The 22,162-nt window shown below is 47.4% G+C and overlaps 1 protein-coding gene across 1 annotated transcript in view; it reads right to left on the bottom strand.

Moving 5' to 3' along the window:
- The window catches only part of Frmpd1 (FERM and PDZ domain containing 1), a 79,193-nt gene that overhangs the window by 6,822 nt on the left and 50,209 nt on the right, over positions 1–22,162 (bottom strand). The window contains exons 5-13 of the mRNA XM_059255797.1: positions 18,604–18,711; positions 13,974–14,069; positions 8,814–8,939; positions 7,345–7,464; positions 5,948–6,084; positions 4,506–4,632; positions 4,273–4,368; positions 2,367–2,549; positions 1,525–1,672 (exon numbers count right to left, since the gene is read on the bottom strand). Coding sequence (XP_059111780.1) covers positions 1,525–1,672; positions 2,367–2,549; positions 4,273–4,368; positions 4,506–4,632; positions 5,948–6,084; positions 7,345–7,464; positions 8,814–8,939; positions 13,974–14,069; positions 18,604–18,711 — 1,141 coding nt within the window. The remainder of the gene's footprint in view (positions 1–1,524; positions 1,673–2,366; positions 2,550–4,272; positions 4,369–4,505; positions 4,633–5,947; positions 6,085–7,344; positions 7,465–8,813; positions 8,940–13,973; positions 14,070–18,603; positions 18,712–22,162) is intronic.

The following is a 22,162-nucleotide window of genomic DNA, read 5'->3' as shown; positions in this document are numbered from 1 at the left end:
TGACTGCCCTGGCTGTCCTCCAGCTCACAGAGATCCGCCTGCCTCTGCTTCTCAAGTGCTGGGATTAAAGGTGTGTGTCACTATGCCGGCTCCAGGTGACTATTTTTACAAGGCTTCTCCAGTCATTCCTGCTGGGTGATGTAAGCACCAAATCTGATGTCCTACTATATATTTGCTGCCCGCTATTTGTTCTTTTACTTTTGCTTGTTGTAGACTAATGAACTCACTCACTCAAAACTGAAAGCAAGGCTATCCTGGACCATTCTCTGTAGCATTGACAGTAGGGTAGATAATTTAGAGTTTGATTTAAAGTCTATGCAATTTATACAGAACCAGCATACTGGTTCTGTATAAATTATATACCACTTCATAGAAAGGACTGAACATGTGCACATTTTAGTGAGCACCAAGGGTTGTGGAAACAACCCCCTGAAGTTACCACAGATGGCATGGACGGCAGCATTCCACCCTCCAGTCTAGTCTCCTGGGATGATCTAGGCCTGTTTTGCCATGAGGAGGAGGCACTATATAACCGTAAGCTACTGAGCACCTCTGTCTACCTCTGTCGACCATCACGTTGGCAGCTTGATGCTGTGGGATGGTCTATATGTCAAGTGTTTTGCTGATTGGTCAATAAATAAATCACTGATTGGCCAGTGGCCAGGCAGGAAGTATAGGTGGGACAAGGAGGAGAATAAAGCTGGGAAGTGGAAGGCTGAGTCAGAGAGACACTGCCAGCCGCCATGATGGCAAACAGCATGTGAAGATGCCGGTAAGCCACAAGCCATGTGGCAAGGTATAAATTAATGGAAATGGGTTAATTCATGATAGAAAAAGTAGATAACAAGAAGCCTGCCACGGCCATACAGTTTGTAACCAATATAAGTCTCTGTGTTTACTTGGTCAGGTCTGAGCTGCTGTGGGACTGGCAGGTGAGAGAGATTTGTCCTGACTGTGGGCCAGGCAGGAAAACTCTAGCTACAGCTTGAAATGGTGGTAATGGTAGGAGCGTCAGGCAATTGTTTCAGGTCAGGGGCTTCCCCCCTGCAGAGGCCGTTATTAAACATTTATCAGGACGCCCCTGGAAAAGCCACATCAATAGAACAGCTGACGTGGAAGCCTCCCGGGAGACTGTTTTTCTCCTCTGCCCTTTAATACTTGCCCCTTTCATTCTTTACATGGTATAATTTCAAGTCTCTTTTGTCCCCAGGTACCCCTTCTTCTGAATGTAAGGCTGAGAGTCTCCATCATAATTCAAGAGAATGAGAAAGAGGGCAAAGGCGTGGTGAGACCAGTGTGCCCACATTCTGAAAAAGTGACATCCCCTTTTGCTGAGAAATAAGACACAATGGATCTTAGAGACAATTCCGGGAAACTCTGCAGGGAATCAGAGACCTTCTAGCGCTCCTTGGCATTTAGGAACATTCCAAAGACTAAGAACGCATCTCTCCTATTTAAGAAAGGTCAATTGCTTGGTTGGAAACAAATAAGCCTGTCCTGACTGGGAAAGACTCAGCCCCTCACCTTCTTCAGCAGACACTCGGTGAATCTGCTGTCTGTTTCCAGACCAGAGGAAAACAGAGCTAGCTGGGTCCACAAACAGCCTGTAGTACCCAGCAATCAAGCACGCCAGGTCTTTTGCACTGTTGGATTCCAGCAACAAAGTCAGAACCTGTGAAGGCAAGCAGAACTTTTCTGTTTGTAGAGGGTCAAGATACAACAAGGCCTACTGGGCCAAGGAGAGATACTAAGTATATTCAACCATGGTGCACAGACTGGCCCCCAAGCGGCCCGTATATTCACAGCGAGGAGCTAAATCTAAATGCCCAAGCATGTATGTGCACATAACCACACCTGCACACCCTGACACACTGTGGGTCCCTCCTCCCTAATCTAAATACTGTCTCCTTTATTTCTGTCCTTAGTGCCACCATGCCCTACCTACCCATCCCCCTACTCATTCACACAACTGGTCCCTTAAAGACCCGACTTAGCACAGGAAAAGGAGGAAGATGAGCAGAAAACACAGGGCCATTTTTGAGCACATTGGATGAAATCAAAAGAGGGAATAGTGAATATAGAACCTTCCAGAAAGGCACAGGAGGTACCCTGAACTATTTATCCATTTTAAAACTCTAGGTCCAGAATTCTTCATCAATAAAACACATAGCCCAACAAATAGAACAAAACCCTCTCAGGAGCCTCTCAGGATAATGTATCCTGCTCGCCATGGTCCACTTGAGGCAGCTCCTTTTAGCCAGATAAACATAAACAGTGGACTTTATTATCACTCAAAGCTCATATAAACTACCCTAGAATAATTGCACACCCAATCCCAGGGGCCAGAGTCTCTTCCTCTGTGTTACCTTAATGTCCTGAAGATACACTTTGACCATGCTCACTTTCTCGGATTCTTCTGTCAGCTCCACGCGACTGATGTTAGCAAACTCCGCGAGTGTGGACACGATGTTGAGTTTGCTATTGATAATCTGACTAATGCCATACTTGGCTCCAACTAGAAGGGCAATGTAGGATTCTCTATCCTGTAACTGCACAAGAGTGGAAGGCCAATTAGTTTCTATTCTCAAGCTCGTGAAAACACACTGCACACGATCTCCCTCTCTACAGGTTCTTTTCTGTCATTTTTGGAAATGGTTTTGCTGTGTAGCCTGGGCTGGTCTCAAATTTATGGTCCCCCTGCTACAGTCTCCCGAGTCCTGGGATTACAGTGTGTGCCATGCCTGGCTCCCCTCTCTGCCAAGCCTGTTTCCTACTTTAGCCCCTCACCACCACTCCCTGAGACGACTCCTCAGCATGGGGCCCACCCAGAGCTGAATTAAAAAGAACGCTTTATTTTTCACTATTTTAAAATTATGTGTATTTGCGTGTCTCTGTGTACATGAGTGCAGTACAAGTGGAGGCCAGAAGAGGGTGTTGAATTCCCTGGAACTAGAGTTACAGGCAATTGGGAATGGCTCAACATAGGTGCTGGGAACTGAACTGAGGTTGTCTGCAAGAGCAGTACCTGCTCTTCATGCCTAGGCCATTTCTTCTGGCCCCTTTGTAAGTCTTTTTAGCAGAGGACTCTTCCATACCATCATCTGCATTTTGTCATCCGTGCGTCTGAATTCAGACTGCACGCCTCTCCTGGACTCTCACCCTGTCACCATGACTTACGTAAATCCTGACCCTTCCTTAAATGCTCCCTCCAAACCCACAGCCACCTGGCATTAGCAGCACTACCTGTAATCCCAGCCCTCAGAAGATGAAGGCAGGAGGACCAGTTCCAGGTCGTCCTCCGGTATAAGAGAATTTGAGGCCAGCTTGGGCTACATGAGATCCTGTCTCAACAAAACAAAATAAACAAACAACATCTTATGCCAAGGGAAAGCCTCAGCCTCCTCACCCCGAACAGGCCCTCTCTGCCACGTGGACCCCACGCCACGTCTGTGTGTCTCTGGGAACACTGGGTGCATCTTGCTTATTTCAATCACTGACACTCAGATTTCATATTACATGTTGAGTTCTCTGACAGTAGAGTCCGTATGATTCTATATTTGTAGTCAAGCTCAGAGCCAGTCCTGTACAGCTGGCTGCCCTATCCTGGGGCCAATTCTTTCCTGAGACAGGAAAAGTCAAGGCAGGCTTGGGGTAGGAGGGCTAGAGCCTGTGGGAACATTACAAGCTTTCCCAGGCCCTTCAAATCCCTCTGTTCTGAAATCTAGTATCTTTCCCACCTTTGGGGCCTTGTCCTTATACACACACACAGGAATGGGCTCAGGGCAGAGGGCTGTCATCCTTCTCCTGTCTCAGGCCCACACCTCAGTTTGTTGGTCTGCACCGTCAGGACCCAGCCTGGCAGCTAGTCCACCATTCTCATCTCTCGATCCCCGTTCTCCCTGTTGCCCCCTGTACCAAAACTTCCAAGGGTGCCGCTTACAATAGACCGCACCCCAGTGCTTGTCTCCCATTTTCCAGCCAGGCTCCATCCGACCATCTGAAAGCCTTCTCTTTCTCGGACCCAGACTCAGTCAGCCATGGTGGCATCTATCTTCCCACCCTGAACAGTGGTCATAGCCTGCCTCCTGGCCTTGTTTTGTGGAGTGGCTTATTTCATCCTGGAGGGCAGAAATCAGAACTAATTCAGCTCTGCCTCCCCTAGCATCTTCCACGGGGCTAACACACACCAAGCCAGGACCTGATCAATATCTGCCAATCTGTAAACATCCAAGGTCCCAAGCAAGCAGGAGTCCACCGTGGTCTGGTACATACCATCAGGGTAGCATTGAAGACTTTCCCACCATATGTCTTGAGTTCCCCAAGGATCTGAAGATAATTTAAGCGTAGCTGAGCAGCAGAAATAAGTTGCTTTAATAGACCAAAAAAAAAAAAAGTGTTAAAATCAGAGTTATTCACGTGCCTAAAATCCAGGCAACGCTGAACATTTCCCCCAAGGCTTCATGACAGACAACTGGGTGGGTCGGCAGAGGCTATGGTTACCTTACCTTCTGTCGGGGTTCCAGCAAATTCTGGTTCCTCTTCATGTGGAAACTAATGGCTTTCTTGATGTCTTTGCCTTTCATATTTCGGAGTAAAGTCGGAGATATAAAATTCTCTATTCCCCAGTCTTTCCTGCCATGAGACATTGGAGACAAGGGGGTCCATGTTTACTGTGCACTTGGTTCTAACGAAGAGCAAATGACATGGAATTCAGATCTAGAATTCCGAACACACAGTAGACATGAGCACCTTTCTCTAGTGGGAGGAATGCTGACAGGCAGAGAGACAGAGGTATAGATACAGAAAGAGAAAGGGGAGATCTGTCTATATCCGTATTTATCTCTATAAAAGGAGAGTGAGAAAGAGTAGGGGTTCCCCCCATAGACACACGTGATATATACATTATACATATTCCGAATTTAGGACCTTCCGACTAACCTGGAAATAGACTTGTCTCGGTGTTGTGTGATATTTCATGAATCAAAGCAGAAGTTCTCAATCTTTTTAATTTTATTTTTTTTATTGTGCGTCTATACTGAGTCAAACTTGTAGGAAGAGTCTGAGATGCTGTATTTTAGCAAGTGTGCTCATGTGTGGTGGTCAGAGGACAACTTGTGGGAATCAACTCTCTCCTTCCACCACCTGGGGATCAAACTCAGGCTGTCAGCTTGGTGGCAAGTGCCTCTACCTGCTGAGCCATCCCACAGGCCTGTTCACAATCCTTTTAATAACAAAGTATGTGGCATGATCATCCATACGTACGAACCACGCTCCCACCCCCTGCTAGGGAACAAACCCAGGGTCTTCATAAGCTAGGCAAGTGCTCTACCACTAGCCATGTCCACTGCCCAAACACTCTTGCGACAGAGAGCACCTGCCAATCCCCAAGCCTAAGCTTTAGAATGGCATTAGCCTAGAAGCCCCAGAATCCCCCTAAAGTTGCTCCTTGACTCATTATACCAGGGGTAGAACCAGGGATCTGTTCTATTTTTAAATTCTGATTTCTCCGTATGATTTTGACGCTTAGACACGCTAGAGCAGAGACCTGGGGGGGCTTAGCATAAAGGGTGTTAGCTCTCAGAGCTAAGAATCAAGAGGTACATGGATCGTAGGACTTGACACCTCCCCCATTTGGGGGAGGGGGACAAAACGCAATAGTAACTGGTTCACACCTGTCGGAAGAATTTATTTCCAAGACATCCCTGCCCTTAGACACTGTCAACTGACTGCCTCGGACTTCCTTCTAGGGACTGGAAATTTCCAAAGGGACCCTGTGCCATTGCATGTGGAAGTGGCTTCTACCCAGATGGGGGAGTCGGGCTGGGTAAAGGGGAACGGATGGGAAGACAAAGGCAGATGGGTGAATATCAGCTTTCTGTGGAGTCTGTCCACCCTGGCTAGAAGCCAGCGGCCACAATGTGGCACAGCTGCCGACCCTGCCACTCACTCTATGTACTTCAGTGAGATCTTCTGTGGCTGGGCACAGGCATACATCCGCTCCTGGATATGCAGGGCTGCAAGCCGGAGAGCAGAGTTGCACTTCATCTCCACAGCAAAGCGCTCCTGGAGTACGTCACTGCAACTCTGCAAGAGAGTACACAGAGCAGCTGGGCAACAAGAGAATGCACATCAGGCCCCTGTCCTCTCAGGTCAAAGACTGCAGGGCCAGCAGTCAGCATTGAGGGCTGGCTCTGACAGTTAGTTCTTGGCCGTGCGACCTTAGTTACATTATTAAGAACACCTGAGTATGGTGCCTTCCATTGTTAAATGCATACTATCTGATCTACACTGCTTGATTTCTGTGGGGTTTAGAAAAGACAATATGGGCTGGAGAAATGGCTCAGTGGTTAAGGGCACAGACTATTCTTCCTGAGGACCCGGTTCAATTCCCAGCACCCACGTAGCAGCTCACAACTGTCTGTAATTCCAGTTCCAGGGAATCTGACACTCTCACACCAATGTACATTGAAAAGAAAAGACAATATTCAGAAATGCAAGCATAAAGCACACAGAATTATATAAATGCGAATATAATGCATTGGTGGTGTTGGGGCTGCTGCTGTTATTATTTCTTGGTACCATTTCTGAAAGACCTGGGCCAGTCAACCCCCCACTTGAATTGCCTCTTCTGTAAACTAGTGATTTTTCCCAGATGACTCTTTTCATCCAAATCAAAATAACAAAATTAATCTCAGACCAGGCAATAGAGGGCAGGCCCAGGCTGGGAACCAGGTTTCTAGCTGGGCATGGTGGCTCATGCCTTTAATCTCAGGACTTAAGAGGCAGAGGCAAATGAATCTCTGAGTTTGAGGCCAGCCTGGGCTACACAGCTAGTTTTAGAACAGCCAGGGCTACAAAGAAGAAACACTGCCTTGAAAAACAAAAAAACAAACAAAAAGAAAAAAGAAAGGAAGAAAGAGAGATAGAGATAGATAGATAGACAGACAGATAGATAGATAGCAATCAACCAATCAGTCAGGTATGGCTCGACTATTACATAGGGACCTCAGACACATGCGCCTTCTAAGACCCAGTCCCATCATCTCTACCGTGAGTTTCCAAAGCACTAAAGCCCTGTTCCGCAATAAAAATGGAAACGATAGCAGTGCTTAATAGTATTAGAAAAAAATGTATCATCTACATCGAGGACTAAGCCTAAATTTGATTAGTCTCCTGCAAATCTCCCATTACAGCAACTCAGAGGACTATTGGGAGGGGTAATGGGGGCCAATGCCCTCCAGGAAAAGACAATCCCTCTGGGAGAGTTGTTTAGCGGCCACCAACCCAGAATAACCCAATGCATCTTTGAGGACACTGTCACGGCAGGTAGCTCAGCCCAGTCACCTGCAAGTAGAGATACTCAAAAGCCACGGGGTCTTCTTTCAGCAGGTCCAGGGGGTCCTTGGGAACAAAACACACCCTGAAGAGGCAGCGGGAGTCCTGCGATTCTTCCCTTTCCACCACCTGCCCAGGGTAAAGAGGACACAGTGACCTTGGGGTTCTCTATAAGGCGGCTTCACAAGAGAAAAGAGAGAAAGGGGGGCCCTGTTCTATTTCAGTCTTTCCCCAGACAGCATAGCCTTCTCTCTCAGCCTGATTTCTTTCCTGTGGTATAAAACGTGTGACTCAAAAGGGTGATGTTTCTTCTGTCCACTCAATACCCTCCCAGAGACAGCCTAGGACTCCTCGATTTGTGGACTGAGTGTTTAAATACTTGGTCAATTCAGTTGGCATGGCTATTTTGGGAGACGGTGGAGCTTTTAGGGGGTGGGGCCTGGCTGGAGAGAGTGGGTCCCTGAGGCAGGGGTGCAAAACCCTGGGGTGTATCTTGGGTCTGCTTCTGTCTACAGTCTCTCTGCTTCCTATCTGCCAACACAATGTGATCTTCTGCCACCAGCTCCCACCACCAAGGACAAGAACTGCTCCTGCAGCCATAGCTTCTCCAACGATGTGCTGCAGCTCCTAAACTCTGAGGCAGAACAAACCTCTCTTTTTTCCTGAGTTGCTTCTGCCAGGAATTTTATCACAGCCAGGAGAAAAAGGAAACGCATATGAGTGTGTCAGTCTCCACAAGTAAAGATGTAGTTTGTACCGTTCTGCACCTTCCTCCTCCCTTCTTCCTCACTTCAACTATTTTGGGGACTTAGTTTGATTTTCTTCCTCAATGCAAATGCAAGTAATTATATATATATATTTTAAAAAGGTATGCAGCGGTAGGTGAGCGGTGACTGGATCATAACTCACTTGCAGTGAGGAAGGCTGAGTGATTCCAAGGTCAAGGCTTCCCCATTCCATTCCCCTGCTGAAGAAGCTTGTCCCTTTCTCAACTGATCTTTTCACAGTATACGCCCTATAATGATTTGTTGAATTGGCTTGTGTTTGACTTTAAGGAGTCAGTACAACTTTTTGCATGGCCAAAGGATTGGGTAGCACAGATGGACTGGCTGTTTGGCCTGTCCTACTATGGGGGTGCAGCTCAGTGGGGCAAGTGCCCCAAAGACGGTCTTGGACATAGTAACCAATGTCCCCTAGTAGTCCTGAGGCAGCAGGTGCCAGGAAAGATCATCAGAGCCGGAAGCAAAAGACTTTATCAGATATGTGATGACTGGGGAAAACCACCGTACCCATGCAAGCCTCCATCTCCACATCTATAAGATGGGTGTCCTGGACTATGCCCTGCCTACCTCATAGGAGCAGATGAAAAACAGGCCTGAGTCTTGTCCTGCTAGCCCCAGGCTGAGTGAGTGCAGTAGGCCCCAGCCCTGATGTGGCTCAGGAGCTTGGCCTCCCCAGAGCAGGGTGGGTCCTCCTACCTGCTGGATGAGCTCCTCCTCATGCAGTAGGTGTAGGCGGGGGACGCTGTACTGCTCCTCCAGGGCCAGAGCAAAGTACTCGATACTTCGGATGGACAGTTTCTCCTTCACTGTGAGAATGATGTCCTGGCAGCGGAGGGAACAGGGTCACCTGATGAGTGGGAAGACTTCCCGGGCCTTCTCACAGCTCCCCCAGAATATCTGGGAGGGAGAAGCTGCCAAGGCGGCGTCTACTGCTAACACGGGCGGGCCCCAGTTCCACGTGGGACCTTTACGGCCCTGCACCACACAGCACCAATCTATCTTGCTTTTCTTCAGAGGATGAAGGTACCAAGGGGAGATTCCAGTCTCTTGCCTCATATCAACTGCTTTCTAGACAGAATCCTACCCGTGACCTCATGTGACTATGAGAGACTGGCTTCAGTTTCTTCTTCTGAAATGCAGGAAACAATGTCTACAGACTGCCAGGGAGGCTATCCAGATGGAACAGCAGACAGTGCTGTGCTGAGATTTGATGGCTGCCGGGCTGTATTCACCCTTTCTCTCCAATGGGCCCCTGTCGTGGCGAATGCCTCAGGCACTCACATATGCTGTTCCCTCTGACCTACACACCTTTTCCATCATTCTTCACAAGGCTGTTTCTCTCCCTTCAAGATTAAGCTCACATGTCACCTCTTCAGAGAGGTAATGTGTGGCTATTGTATCTAAACGACACTCTGCCTAGGATCCTCAGTTCCAGGGCCATCTTTGTTTGCTTTCCATTCTGGGGATTGAACCTATGGCCTCATACATACTAGATAAGAGCTTTCCCACTGAGCTAGGTCCCCAGCTCCTGGGGTATGTTTAGTTCCATCATTTTTGGGGGGTGGGGTGGGGTGGGAGGTTTGAGACAGGATTTCTCTGTGTAGCTTTGGAGCCTTTCTTGGAACTCACTCTGTAGCCCAGGCTGGCCTCAAACTCACAGAGATCCGCCTGCCTCTGCCTCCCGAGTGCTGGGATTAAAGGCGTGCGCCACCACTGCCTGGCTAGCCCCATCATTATTTAATGTCCATTTCTTTAATAAATTATGTTCTTTTTGTAAAAGACAGTAGTATAGCAGGTACATGAAAGGAGTCTGGATTGAACCGCTCTTCCTCACTTCACTGTGTGCCCACGGACACACTGCTTGTTCTGTGTGGCTCGGCACAGTGCTTTAGGTGGAAGCAGCACTGGGAAGTATTGGTGGAACATCGACATCTGTCAACCGGACTGCTGTGTGCATTCATTTCCCCACAGAAGGCACTGAGGACACTGGCTGGCGGGCGGTGATCCACATACGCTCACTCCCAGCATTTGTTTACTTGTTCATTACCTTCTACCCTAATAGACAGCAGCTTGCTGACAGTGTAAACCTCACCTATGTTGGAGTCTTGGTCAGGGTTTCTAGTGCTGTGACAAAGACCAAGGCCACAAGCAAGCTGTGGAGGAAAGGGTTTACTCTTCCACATCACTGTTCATCATCAAAGGAAGTCAGGACAGGAACTCACCCAGGGCAGGAACCTGGAGGCACGAGCTGACGCAGAGGCCAGGGAGGGGTGCTGCTTACTGGCTTGCTCTCCATGGCTTGCTCAGCCTTGCTCAGGACCACCAGCCCAGGGATGGCATTATGCATAATGGGCTGGGGCCTCCCCCATCAATGACTAATTAAGAAAATGCCCCACAGATGGCTCTTATGGAGACATTTTCTCAATGGAGGTTCCCTCCTTTCAGATGACTCTAGTCTGTGTCAAGCGGATATAAGACTAGCTAGCAGAGCTGGGGTCTGTTATACGCCAACGCTTGGGGCCTAGGAGATGCTCATCAGAGTGCCACCTGATGGGTGCCCACTGTGGATGCACTCTAGAACTCCCGTCAGAACCTCAGATTTAAAGCCCCAAACCACTAAGTGCTGCCTGCTCCCTGTGACTACCAGTCCCCTCACCATGGGTTCCACCCCCCTCCACAACTGAACCAGTGACTAAATCCCGCAAAGGGTATCTGTTTCTGCAACTCCACAGCATTAATCCAGCACCTCCTGTGTGCCAGGCACTGTGCTTACCATGACAGAAAGCCCCACCACTCTCTCTTAACCATACGATTATTATGAAATAAGGACATATATACTTTTGGCATTGCAGACTGCTCAATTTATGAAAACAATTTATTTTGTTACATTTAATTCACTCGTTTTCTGTGCATGTGTGTAGTTGTGCACACGGCACAGCGTGCCTGTGGAGGTAAGAGGACAGGGATCTGTTCTCTCATTCCTGCTGCGGGATGTTCTCTATGCTGGAAATGTATTGCTATGGCTGATTGATAAATAAAACACTGACTGGCCAGTAGCCAGGCAGGAAGTATAGGCGAGACAAAGAGGGAGGAGAATTCTGGGAAGTGGAAGGCTGAGGCAGAGAGACGCTGCCAGCCGCCAGGATGAGAAGCAGATGTTAAGATAATGGTGAGCCACGAGCCACGTGGCAACTTATAGATCAATAGAAATGGGTTAATTTAAGATACAAGAACTAGATAGCAAGAAGCCTGCTGAGGCCACACAGTTTATACGTAATATAAGCGTCTGAGTGATTATTTTGTAAGTGGGCTGCAGGACTGCAGCGGCTTGGCAGTACCTGGAGAAAAACTCTCCAGCTACACCTTCCACCATTGTGGGTTCTGAGGCTCAAACTCAGTTTTTCAGGTTTGGTGGTGAGTGCTTTTACTGGCTGAGGCATTTCACTGGTCCATATTATTGCTTCTTGGCTGGCTGGCAAGCCCGACTCTGTCAGTCCCTTTTCCCAGCTTTCCCTTGACATATTTGCTGTCTTGGCAACATGCTGTCCAATGGACCCTCCTGCCACCTAGCAGTCCTCCACCTGCCATCCAGAGAGGAGATGTAGAGCCACAGCCATGGAACAAACCCAGCTCACTGCTGATTTTGTTAAAATTCATGAGAACAAAGCCATGCCAGTCACTATGATAGGAAAGTTGAGTAAGTGACTTGATGGCCCTCAAAACCTAAAACATTTATTGTCTGGTCTTTTATCATGTAGATCTAGGCAGTGGTTCTCAACCTTCCTAATGCTTCGACCCCTTAATACAGTTCCTCAGGCTGTGGAAACCCCCAACCACAAAATTATTTTTGTTGCTACTTCATAACTATCATTTTGCTACTGTTAAGAATCGTAATATAAATACCTGATATGCAGGATATCTCATATTCGATTCCTGTGAAAGGGTCATTCAACTCCCAAAGGGGTCGTGGCCCACAGGATGAGAACCACTGCTCTAGAGGATGACCCCAGGGATTCATGTCGACTAGGCAAAAATTCTACCAATTGAGCTGTATACCTGGTCCCAGAATGGAAGTTTTTTGATTTAAGAATTTTCTTCCCTTGGTAAGGGAGTGAGTGGGCAGGAGAAGTCCCCGATGAGCTCACGAGAGTTTTCCTTTTTTCACTAGTAGGGATTGTCTATACCCACCACGGAAAGACACACTTTATAAAATTTGGCTACTGCAGATAAGATTAGCCAGCATTATACCAGCTAAGCCTTTGTTCACCATCATAACTCTATCTTCTTAATTCCTCTGTGGCATGAACTTTTATTGTAAATCCCCTCCAGGTATGTTTGGCTGCCACTGAAGGCTTACTTGCCCTCGTCCACACTCCTTCCATCGAAAATGACAGAAGTAAAACCCAGCCTGATGCGCTCACAAAACCTCTCTCCTGAAGCAGAAGGACGAGGGAGGCAAGCCCAGCCCAGAGCCCAGCAACAGACAAGCTTGATGGCAACTATAAGCCAGTGGATCATAACAAGTTGGGGACCTATGGGGCCTGTTGGGATAGTGCTTGCTAGTCAGTCATCTCTCAAGGTCAGTCAGACGTTAAATTAGACAGCACACAAGGAAGTGCTCAGCAGAGTGGCTGGCGTGAATGAAACCCATCCATTTCTCCCTCTTTCTCCTCCAATGACTTGGAGCTTCCTGGGTTCCAAAGGGCTCTCTCTATCCTCTAAGTCACACTCAGGGAGAAACTGTGGGAATTTGGAGTACCTTGGGAAATTGCCAAAGGAAGGTACCAGAGTGAAATATTAGGTATGTTCCTAGGTGTATGTGCGTGTGTGTGTGTGTGTGTGTGTGTGTGTGTGTGTGTGTGTGTGTACTTGTACAAGTGTATGTGTCTTGTTGCCGTCTATAACCCACAACTACATCATCCCACCACTACCTGTTCTTCAGCCCCTAAAGAGCTAGGCTCTGCTTCCTGAGTGCTGGAAAAAAAGGCGTGTGTCACCACACTCAGCTCTTATGGCTTTTAATGTTCTAAAAACAACTCCAATAGTTTGCTTCCTCTCTGCAGCCTCTCTCTGACACCTCTTCCTTCCGTGCTCAAGAACAACAAGAGCCATTTCTCCTATCTCTGGACAGTGCTGTCTGGCACTGGAGGCCCTCCACGGCTACTACCCCTCCCTTCCCCAAGAGAACAGCCTGTGCTCCCAACCGTGTGCTTCACTTGATAATGCCCGTTTTCCTGGTGTGCACCGGAAATCTTGGTTGCCCTTCATAGCTGCTCAAGTACACGTCCTTTTCCCTGCTGGCATGAGAAAGATGCATCCTATGTGGTACATGCATGACTTACTCATCCCACCTCTTGTGGCTTCATTTTACTCTGCGGTGGACAATTGGAGTTTCTGGGATGCCCACTCTCTCTAAACTTGACTGAAGGCTCCTGCGGTCTTTACCAGGCTCAATAACCCCCTCTTAGAGAATCTCAAGAGGGAGTTTGTTATGTATAAGAGCATGCAAGGGCCTGGGCTTGTTCTCACATCTTGCTTTGGTGTTTAGCTAATTTGGTGTTTGGGTAGCAGGTGGAGACAAGAGGCAGGGAAGTCTGGTGGTTAAGGGTGAAGGCATAGGAGATTTAATATGACCTTGGACAAGCCACTTTGCCTCTCAGAATCCTGAGTCCCTTCCCTGCAGGAGGTAACAAAAACACATCTTCCTGGGTGGCTGTGGAACCAAATGAGATAGTACGGTACATATCTTGGCATGGGCACTCAGATTGCAGTGGGCAGAACACTGAGGCAGACAGAGGGCAGGCTGTCTGGGAGTCCATTAAGCTAGGAAGCAAGGTCCAAGTTTACTCTTAATACCTTCACAGTTGTGTTTGCCTCAAACTTGAACGCTTTGGTCTGTCCATTCTCCAGGTACACCTTGAGCACATTGGGCATACACAGCAGAGAGTTCCCCTGGAAAACACAAGAGTGGTGTTACGGTGCTGACCCACTCTTCTGGCTCTGGCATACCAATCCCCAGCTGCCTGTTAGCATTTGGGGATTTCTCCAGGGAAGGTGGATCTGCTTTGTCCAGGAACATGCATGCCAGCGGCTCAGGTGATGGGGAGTGGGGCGGAAAGGTGAGTCTTGCCCTGTCTGAGCACTGCAGGAGCCTGTGGGTGGCTGACAACTGTTCACTGATGTGCATCTGTTGGTTGCCACCCTAAAGGGACACAATTGAAAAATGATGACCGCTATCTGTCATTTTCTGTGCTCTTCACGTGGGACCTTTCTGAGATTCTTGACCGTTCTGTGTGGGGCTGGTGTGGAATAAGGGTGGGGGTGGAAGTGGGGTGCTTCCCTAGAGCCTGCCCTCCCCCATTTTACTACAGCAGCTCTGCAGTGAAGCATCATCAGGGGACAGAGAGAGACACTCTGTCCCTCCACTGACCCCAACCATCACCTCTCAAAGGGACCCTACCACTCTTACAGGCTTTGGGAGTAGGAGGTATAGGGCTAGTCTTTAGTAACTCCATGCCAGTCAGGATTCCTGGGAGCAGGGAAGCATTGGGGGGATCTAAATGATCTCTGAGTTGAGCTGAAACTAAGTGAGAACTAGTGAGAAATTCTCGAGTTCCCAGGATTTGAACCAGGACTACCAGGGGTATCTATGTGTCTCTACGGAGAATCTGGGTAGAAATCCCAACTGGGCAAGAAAGTTCCTCACCCCTGCCCCCCAGAAAAAAAAGACCACCTGACAGCATTTCCCCCATGAGAATCTAGTCTTCTAGGGTGAAATATCATAGCTAACCAAAAAAAATTTTTTTTGATACAATGTTTTTATTTATGGAGGTAAGAGGTAGGGTCACACTCTGTCCTGGTTGTTTTTTTGTTTTTTTGTTTGTTTGTTTGTTTGTTTGTTTTTGGTCAACTTGACACGAGCTAGAGTTATCTGGGAAGAGAAAATGCTCCATCAGAATGACTATAGACAAGTCTTTAGTACATTTTCTTGATAATGATTGAGGTGGGAGGGCCCAGCCCGTTCCTCCCCAGGGCAGGCGGTCCTGAGGTGTATAAGAAAGCAGACTCAGCAAGGCAGGGGAAGGAACCTGACAGTACGCAGCCTTCCTCCATGGCCTCCGTTTCCGCTCCTGTCTCCAGGTTCCTGCCCTGGGTTTCTACCCTGACTTCCCTCAGTGATGGAGTTATAAGTTGAAGTAAACTGTTTTTCTCTCCTAGTTGCTTTGGTCCTGGTGTTTAATCACAGCAACAGAAACCCTGGCTAAGACAGGCTCCGGTACCAAATCCCACTCAGGCACGACGTGGGACTTGATTCAAGCAGCCCCTCTGCTCTCATTTCCCATTTCTGGCTCTGGGAGGAGAAATCTCATTTTGGATTTCCCACTTGGGCTTTTCTCCTTAGAATATTATAATCTGTGATTTACAAGGCTTCCAAAAAAACACCGCCCTGACATACATCTCACACCATTTGTTTCTCTTTAAAGCTTCTTTCAATTCTTGTCTAAATTTGTACATGGATTTTGGAGAGCTGAAAAGCAGACTGTGCACAATTCTACATTCTTTCACTCTTCTTCAACATTTCATATATAATTTTAATGTAGGCTCTCTATTTATTATTGCAAAGGCTTTAGAATATTCTAAGGAACTGAAATATTGGAGTTGACATAACCACCTCTCCATTCTAGACACACAGCGTCTTTCTGGGTTTGGCTATTTAAAATACTGATACTACAACTATCTTTTTGTATATGCATTTCTTGCATTTGAATTTCCTTATATTCTAAATTTATAGAAGTGAGATGTCTTGGCCATATTTCATGGCAGACATTGAGTTGTGTCTTTTTCCACCTCCCCCGTAAGTTTACACACTATTTCACAAAGCCCCCAGTGGGGGCACAATTGTAACTCTTCTCTCAGCATCCAGGCTGACATTTTTTTCTGATTTGTGCTCCTTTACTGATGAGCTGGCAGCTCACCAGCTCCATCACTTCGTAACAGCTTCCTTTGTGTCTCTTTAACTGTGAACCAAGCCAGACCCATTTCCAAGGCTGGGTTTTACTACTCTAGAACAACCTAGTGCAACAGTTCTCAACCCGTGGGCTGCGACCCCTTGCAGGGGGTGGGGGTGTTGAACGGCCCTTTCACAAGAGTCCAATGTCAGATATCCTGCATGTCAGATATTTACATTAGGATTCATAACAGTATCACAATTATAGTTAGGATGAAGCAACAAAATAATTTATGGTTGGTCAGCACAACATGAGGAACTGTATTAAAGGGCTGCAGCATTAGGAAGGTTGAGAAGCACTGTTCTAGAATGGTGTGCACCCTTAGAGCTGTCTTCTCACTTTCAAGGGAAGTTCAGTCAGTGTTATCAGCCTCTAAACGCTTGTAAGGAAGGAGAGGCAGGTTACAGGGATAGATGCTCACCGGCTTCACTGCCTCGTCTGTGGATGGCTGGTGCAGATGCCAACCCGTGAGCTTCCCAGAGACACTTTTCGGGGAGGACTGGTCCTCTAAACTGCCCATCCCCACCAAAACCCTTAACCAGTTCAGTAGCCTGTCTGGGTCTCAAAATGTGTCCTTCTCTTGTCTTTTCGGAACAGACACCAGAGGATGAGGGATGATGGCCATTTTTAAAGTAACAGTCCAGGTTACCCGGTCCACACCTGTGGTGCCTTCATTCTCTCTGTCCTGGGCTGTTTCTTATTCCCACTACTCCTCATGTATATTACTCTGCAGTCCGCAAGTTGATCGCTTTTTGGCCTTTCGGCTAAGATTAAGTGAATGCACATGTTGAATCTAAATTTAATCTTTGGAGAGGTTCAATCCATTTTCACAAGTGTCAACTCTGAGACTCAAATCCCTGCTGACAGGCAGCAGCCCAGGTTACGGATTGACGACGTGTTAGGCCTTGCGGGCCCTCCCTGAACAAGCTTATCTTTTTCTCTCGGGTCTAACTGGAGATGTCTGTCTGACAGTAGGGCAGAAAGAAAATAAAGAGAATAAATGTGGACCAGGTCAACCAGATCCTTGTTTTAAATGGCCACGGACCCCATTCCTTCAGTTTCTCTGGATGACAAGGGGTTTTGACTTGAAAGTTTTAAAATCTAACACTGGTTGCTGGATTCAGAATGGCAATAGTTGCCAGGCATTTTATAAATTATGAGTAAATGTGCCTTTGATCAATAAATTCATATTTAAAAACATCAGCCTCAGGCTGGGAAATGACTCCATGGTTAAGAATGTTTGTTGTTCTTTGCAGAGAACCTGAGTTCAGTTCTCAGAATCCACAGGGTGCTCACAACTGTAACTCTAGCCACAGGGGATCCACTGCACTCTTCTGGCTTCTGTGAGCATGCATGCAAACATACACACACACACACACACTCACTCACTGTATACAGAAAGACACAGATACACACACACACTGTATACAGAAAGACACAGATACACATACACTGTATACAGAAAGACACAGATACATACACACTGTATACAGAAAGACAGATACACACACATATAGTATACAGACAAACACAGATATACACACATAAATAAAAAATAAAAATAAATCTTAAAACAATTAATTGGAAGGCCTAAATTTCCCTTAACAAATATGTCTTCTGACATCACACTCCCCACACTCCCAGCCTTCTCCCATCACCCTGGATCTCTCTCTATCACAAAGGACTAGAGAGCATGTCTAGGAAAAAAAAAAAGGAAGTCACATAGACCCAGGCTCCTCCTCTCTTTCCTTTCTGTGTGATTTAGCAGTTAATTCTCTTAATCTAAGCCTCTGTTTCTTCTTTTGTTACAACTCATCCTTTACAGGATATGGTAATGACTAAGGATTAGGCATAGAAAAGGTTTACAGTTCATAACAGAGGTTCAATAAGACGCTGGGCTCAGATGTTAAAAATCAAAACAGTGTGCTGGGTGATGGTGGTGCACACCTTTAATCCCAGCACTCGGGAGGCAGAACCAGGCGGATCTCTGTGAGTTCAAGGCCAGCCTGGTCTACTGAGTGAGCTCCAGGACAGGCACCAAAACTACACAGAGAAACCCTGTCTCGAAAAACAAACAAACAAACAAACACAAACCAAAAAACAAAAAAACCCCAAAAACAACAACAACAAAAAAATCAAAATAGCAATCCTAGCTTCTGCCATCATTATTAGCAATATATTAATATTTCCTTTCAAGGGAATGGTAAGCTCCTAGTGAGAAATGGAGCCTGTAGGGCAATCACAGCAGGGGAGTGGAGCTGGTGAACACCAGGCAGCCACAGCCAGAGTTTGTTCCTCATCCCACATAGCCAGGGCCCCACCAGCTTCCCTTGTCCAGGGCGGACAGCCACCTCCCAGAGGAAGCACACTAAGCCTCCTGCAAACGCTTTCTGAAGAGTCCAGAGCTTCAGGGAGGCATGTGCTAGAAGAGGCTTGTCCACTTGAGCAAGCGCTCCCATCTCTTACTGGTGACGCACCTGGCTGTGCCCACTGACCAGCACCTCCTCAGCAAAGTGCACCTTCACAGGGTTGGTCTTCAGCCGGGCCCTCTTCTCCTCCGTCAAGAAGGATGACTTGGGAGTTCCCTGAAAAACAGTAACACAACACACTTTGGAAGAGCGCACTCACAAAACCATTTACATCTTCTTAAAAACAACAGCAACAACACACAGCCTCAGGGCCGCTGCAGACTCAGTCAAGCCCGCATGAAGGGAGGGTACGCTGTTAGAAGATTCCTTTTCCTAGAATCTAAGGAACCCAACCTAGATACTGTTCTTGAGTGTCTGCACAGCTGGAGATCCCAAATGGCATCACAGAGGTGGTGTGTCTGCACAGCTGGAGATCCCAAATGGCATCACAGAGGTGGTGTGTCTGCACAGCTGGAGATCCCAAATGGCATCACAGAGGTGGTGTGTCTGCACAGCTGGAGATCCCAAATGGCAGCAGCACAGTGGGGGGTGACACACGGAGACAGAGAGGACTAGAAGGGGAGGCCCTGAAGTCCAGCCAAGTGCCACCTCAGGAGTTGTGAAAACATTAAATACAAATGGCTGTGAGCGTGTGTGTGCGTGCGCGTGTGTGTGTGTGTGTGTGTGTGTGTGTGTGTGTGTGTGTGTGTGTGTGTAGCTGCCCCATGATGAAAAGTGCTTGCTGTACAACCATGAAATCATTAGGACTGGACTTCAGGTCCTAGCTCTTAGGTAACAAAGCCTGATCCCAAGCCTTTCTGGTCTCCATGTGCATGCACGTACACACACACACACACACACACACACCAGACAGACTCGTACACATAAATAAATAAACCTTAAAAATAACCGGGTAACTTTGGCTGACTTTGGCCTTCTCTGAATTTCAGTCTGTCCATGAACACCTATGGGAACTAGACAGAGCTCCCTGATGCTCGGGCCTCTGTGACATGTGACTGGCACTCTCTTTCTCCAGAAGTATAAAGACTCACGTTAGTAGGTACGATTAAATGGCAAACCCTTATACAGATCTTATCAGGTCAAACTGTGGTGCTTGAGTAGTTTTTACATGAATCAGTCCAACAGGACATGCTCTTCCTGTTCAGTGGAGTATTTTCCAGCTAGATCCCACATTCCCTTCAACACTCTAGGTCGTTTAGGCCAACTTTTAGGGTGTCTGTGGTGTATAAGAGCCCCAAGATGGCACTCTGGGCCATGTTCTATGTAACCAAGGGAAGCAATGGAGAATTTGCAGGAAGCAAAGAAGTTCAAGGACTTAGATATCAACAGACCAATGCACGAAGTACATGACATGAAAAAAGGACCCTGACGTTTTTAACAAGAGGATAACTGTGATGTTACTTGGCGTGACAGGACACACAACTGTAACTCAGCATCTCAGAGACACAGCTTGCTTTCAAACCAGAGAGTAACAAAGCTGGAGCAGAGAGGGAAGGAAGCCCGGTTGTTCCCAGGAAGAAACACGTGTGGAAACTCCTGGTTTTCCAACCTGAAAGGATAACTAAAATAAGAAAAGAAAAAGTTGAAATCCAGAGCTGGTGATGAGATGACCAGACGACCTGAGGAGGTCTAAGACTGCTCCCCAGGTAAATCTAGATGCTCATGGGACCAAATATGCCACAGTTGGCACTGCCCAAGATCAGGGAAAGGAAGACATACTTAAAGACTACACATGGTCAACATCAAGTTCTCCACAACAAACCTGGAAAAGCACACACTGGAAAGCCTGCTGTTAATTCTTGGTAAAAATCTAAGAGACGTGCAGGGAGCTTTGGACGCAGATCACTGATGACTAGGGAGTTACCAAGGACAAGTCAGAGCCAACCGAGTTCATTTTTCTTTAGAAGAGAGCTTCCAGATCGACAGGCCAGGGTCCTGTGGACGTGGCAGAATGCCTTCAATCTTGCAAAGCACTTAATAATCTCTCCCGCAACCCCACTGCAGAGAAGGCCAGATGCAGAGCCACGAGGCGGGTTCAGCAGTGGTTTATCTGCACTCCAGACAGTTCTGGTCTCTTTCTTTCCTTTCCCTTCCTTTTCTATGCTGAGGATCAAACTCAGGGCCTCGCTCCTGCCAGACAAGGGATCTACCGCTGAGCTGTAAGTCCTGATTTCTAAGTCACTCAGGCTCCCTTTGGCTTAACCCTTCTTGACGATGCTTAGCAATGCCTTGGAGGAAGGCAGAGAAAGAATTTAGGAATGTAGAACTGTAAGAGGGCATCAGATCTCAAGCAACAGAAATCGAATGAGATCCATGAGAATCAGGAGAAGCTATGAGTCAAAGGCCACGGAAACCCAAGAGCAGTGTAAGAGGGCACAGAGGCACAGGGCTGTCAGCCATGAGTATTCAACATCCGGAAAGGAGCGTCACTAAAGACTCAGAAGATGGAGCAACCAGAGACAGAGCAGAAGAGAGGCAGAGAGAGATCAGGGATACACAGGAGGCAATCGTTGTTCCTCATGCTAGGGAGGGCAACCTCCTAAGAGTTAGGCCCGGAGCTGGACCATGATAAAGACAATTAGCTGGCTGAGCACTAGAAGCGAAGGAGACCTGAGAAGAGGAGGTTCCTTGACAAGAAAGCATGGTGATTACAGCTGGCAACTGTACAAACAAGCCTTTTAGTCTCAGGACTACGAAAGCCCTGTGGCCAAAACACCTGCCAAGGCAACATGACCCGACAGGGATTAATAGGGAGAGTGATCCGAGGGAAAAAATCAATTGGACAAGCACGGGTGGTGGACTCAGAAGCTATTCATTTGAAAACCAGCTCAGTATTTCACTGACCACAAATTTCACCCAAGCTAACAGTGTGACTGGCCAAGTGTTAACCCATTCCCGAGCTCCACAAGCATTCTTGGTGCACATCAGAAGTGACCCTTCATTCCCAGGGGCACTCTTTGGCTCTTGGTGGAACCAGGTACTTTTCTGGATTAGACCATCTGCAAGTGTCTTAGTTAGGGTTTCTATTGCTGTGAAGAGACATCGTGACCATGGCAACTCTTATAAAGGAAAAACATTTAATTGGGGTGGCTTACATTTTCAGAGGTTTAGTACAATATCATCATGGCGTGACATGGTGCTGGAGAAGGAGCTGAGATTCCTACATCTTGATCCACAAGCAACAGGAAGTGAATGAGTGTCACACTGAGTGAAGCTTGAGCCAAGGAGACCTCAAAGCCCACCCCCACAGTGACACACTTCCTCCAACAAGGCCACACCTCCTAATAGTGCCACTCCCTATGAGCCTATGAGGGCCAATTATATTCAAACTATCACAGCAAGGATCACTACAAGACTGTCATTCATCCAGAAAACCATCAGCAGAGAGAAAAGTCACAAAACCCACACCTCCGAGAAGTAATCGTTCAGCATGAAGACATGAAAGCCGTGCTGCCAAGTCTCAGAAGAGCTACCTCAGACGAGGCAGACTATGATGAAGTAGGACAGTCAGTGGGAGTTACATGGAAACAGGGCCCGTCACTCCTGGAACCATGAAACTGGCTGCCTTGAGAAAGAAAGCACCATCATCCGTCATGGAAAAGCCACG

The sequence above is a fragment of the Peromyscus eremicus genome, chromosome 2 (genome assembly GCF_949786415.1).
Source record: "Peromyscus eremicus chromosome 2, PerEre_H2_v1, whole genome shotgun sequence".
In the NCBI taxonomy this organism is placed as follows: Eukaryota; Metazoa; Chordata; class Mammalia; order Rodentia; family Cricetidae; genus Peromyscus; species Peromyscus eremicus.
The sequence above is the reverse complement of the archived record's forward strand: the minus strand, read 5'-3'. Positions and strand labels throughout refer to the sequence as shown.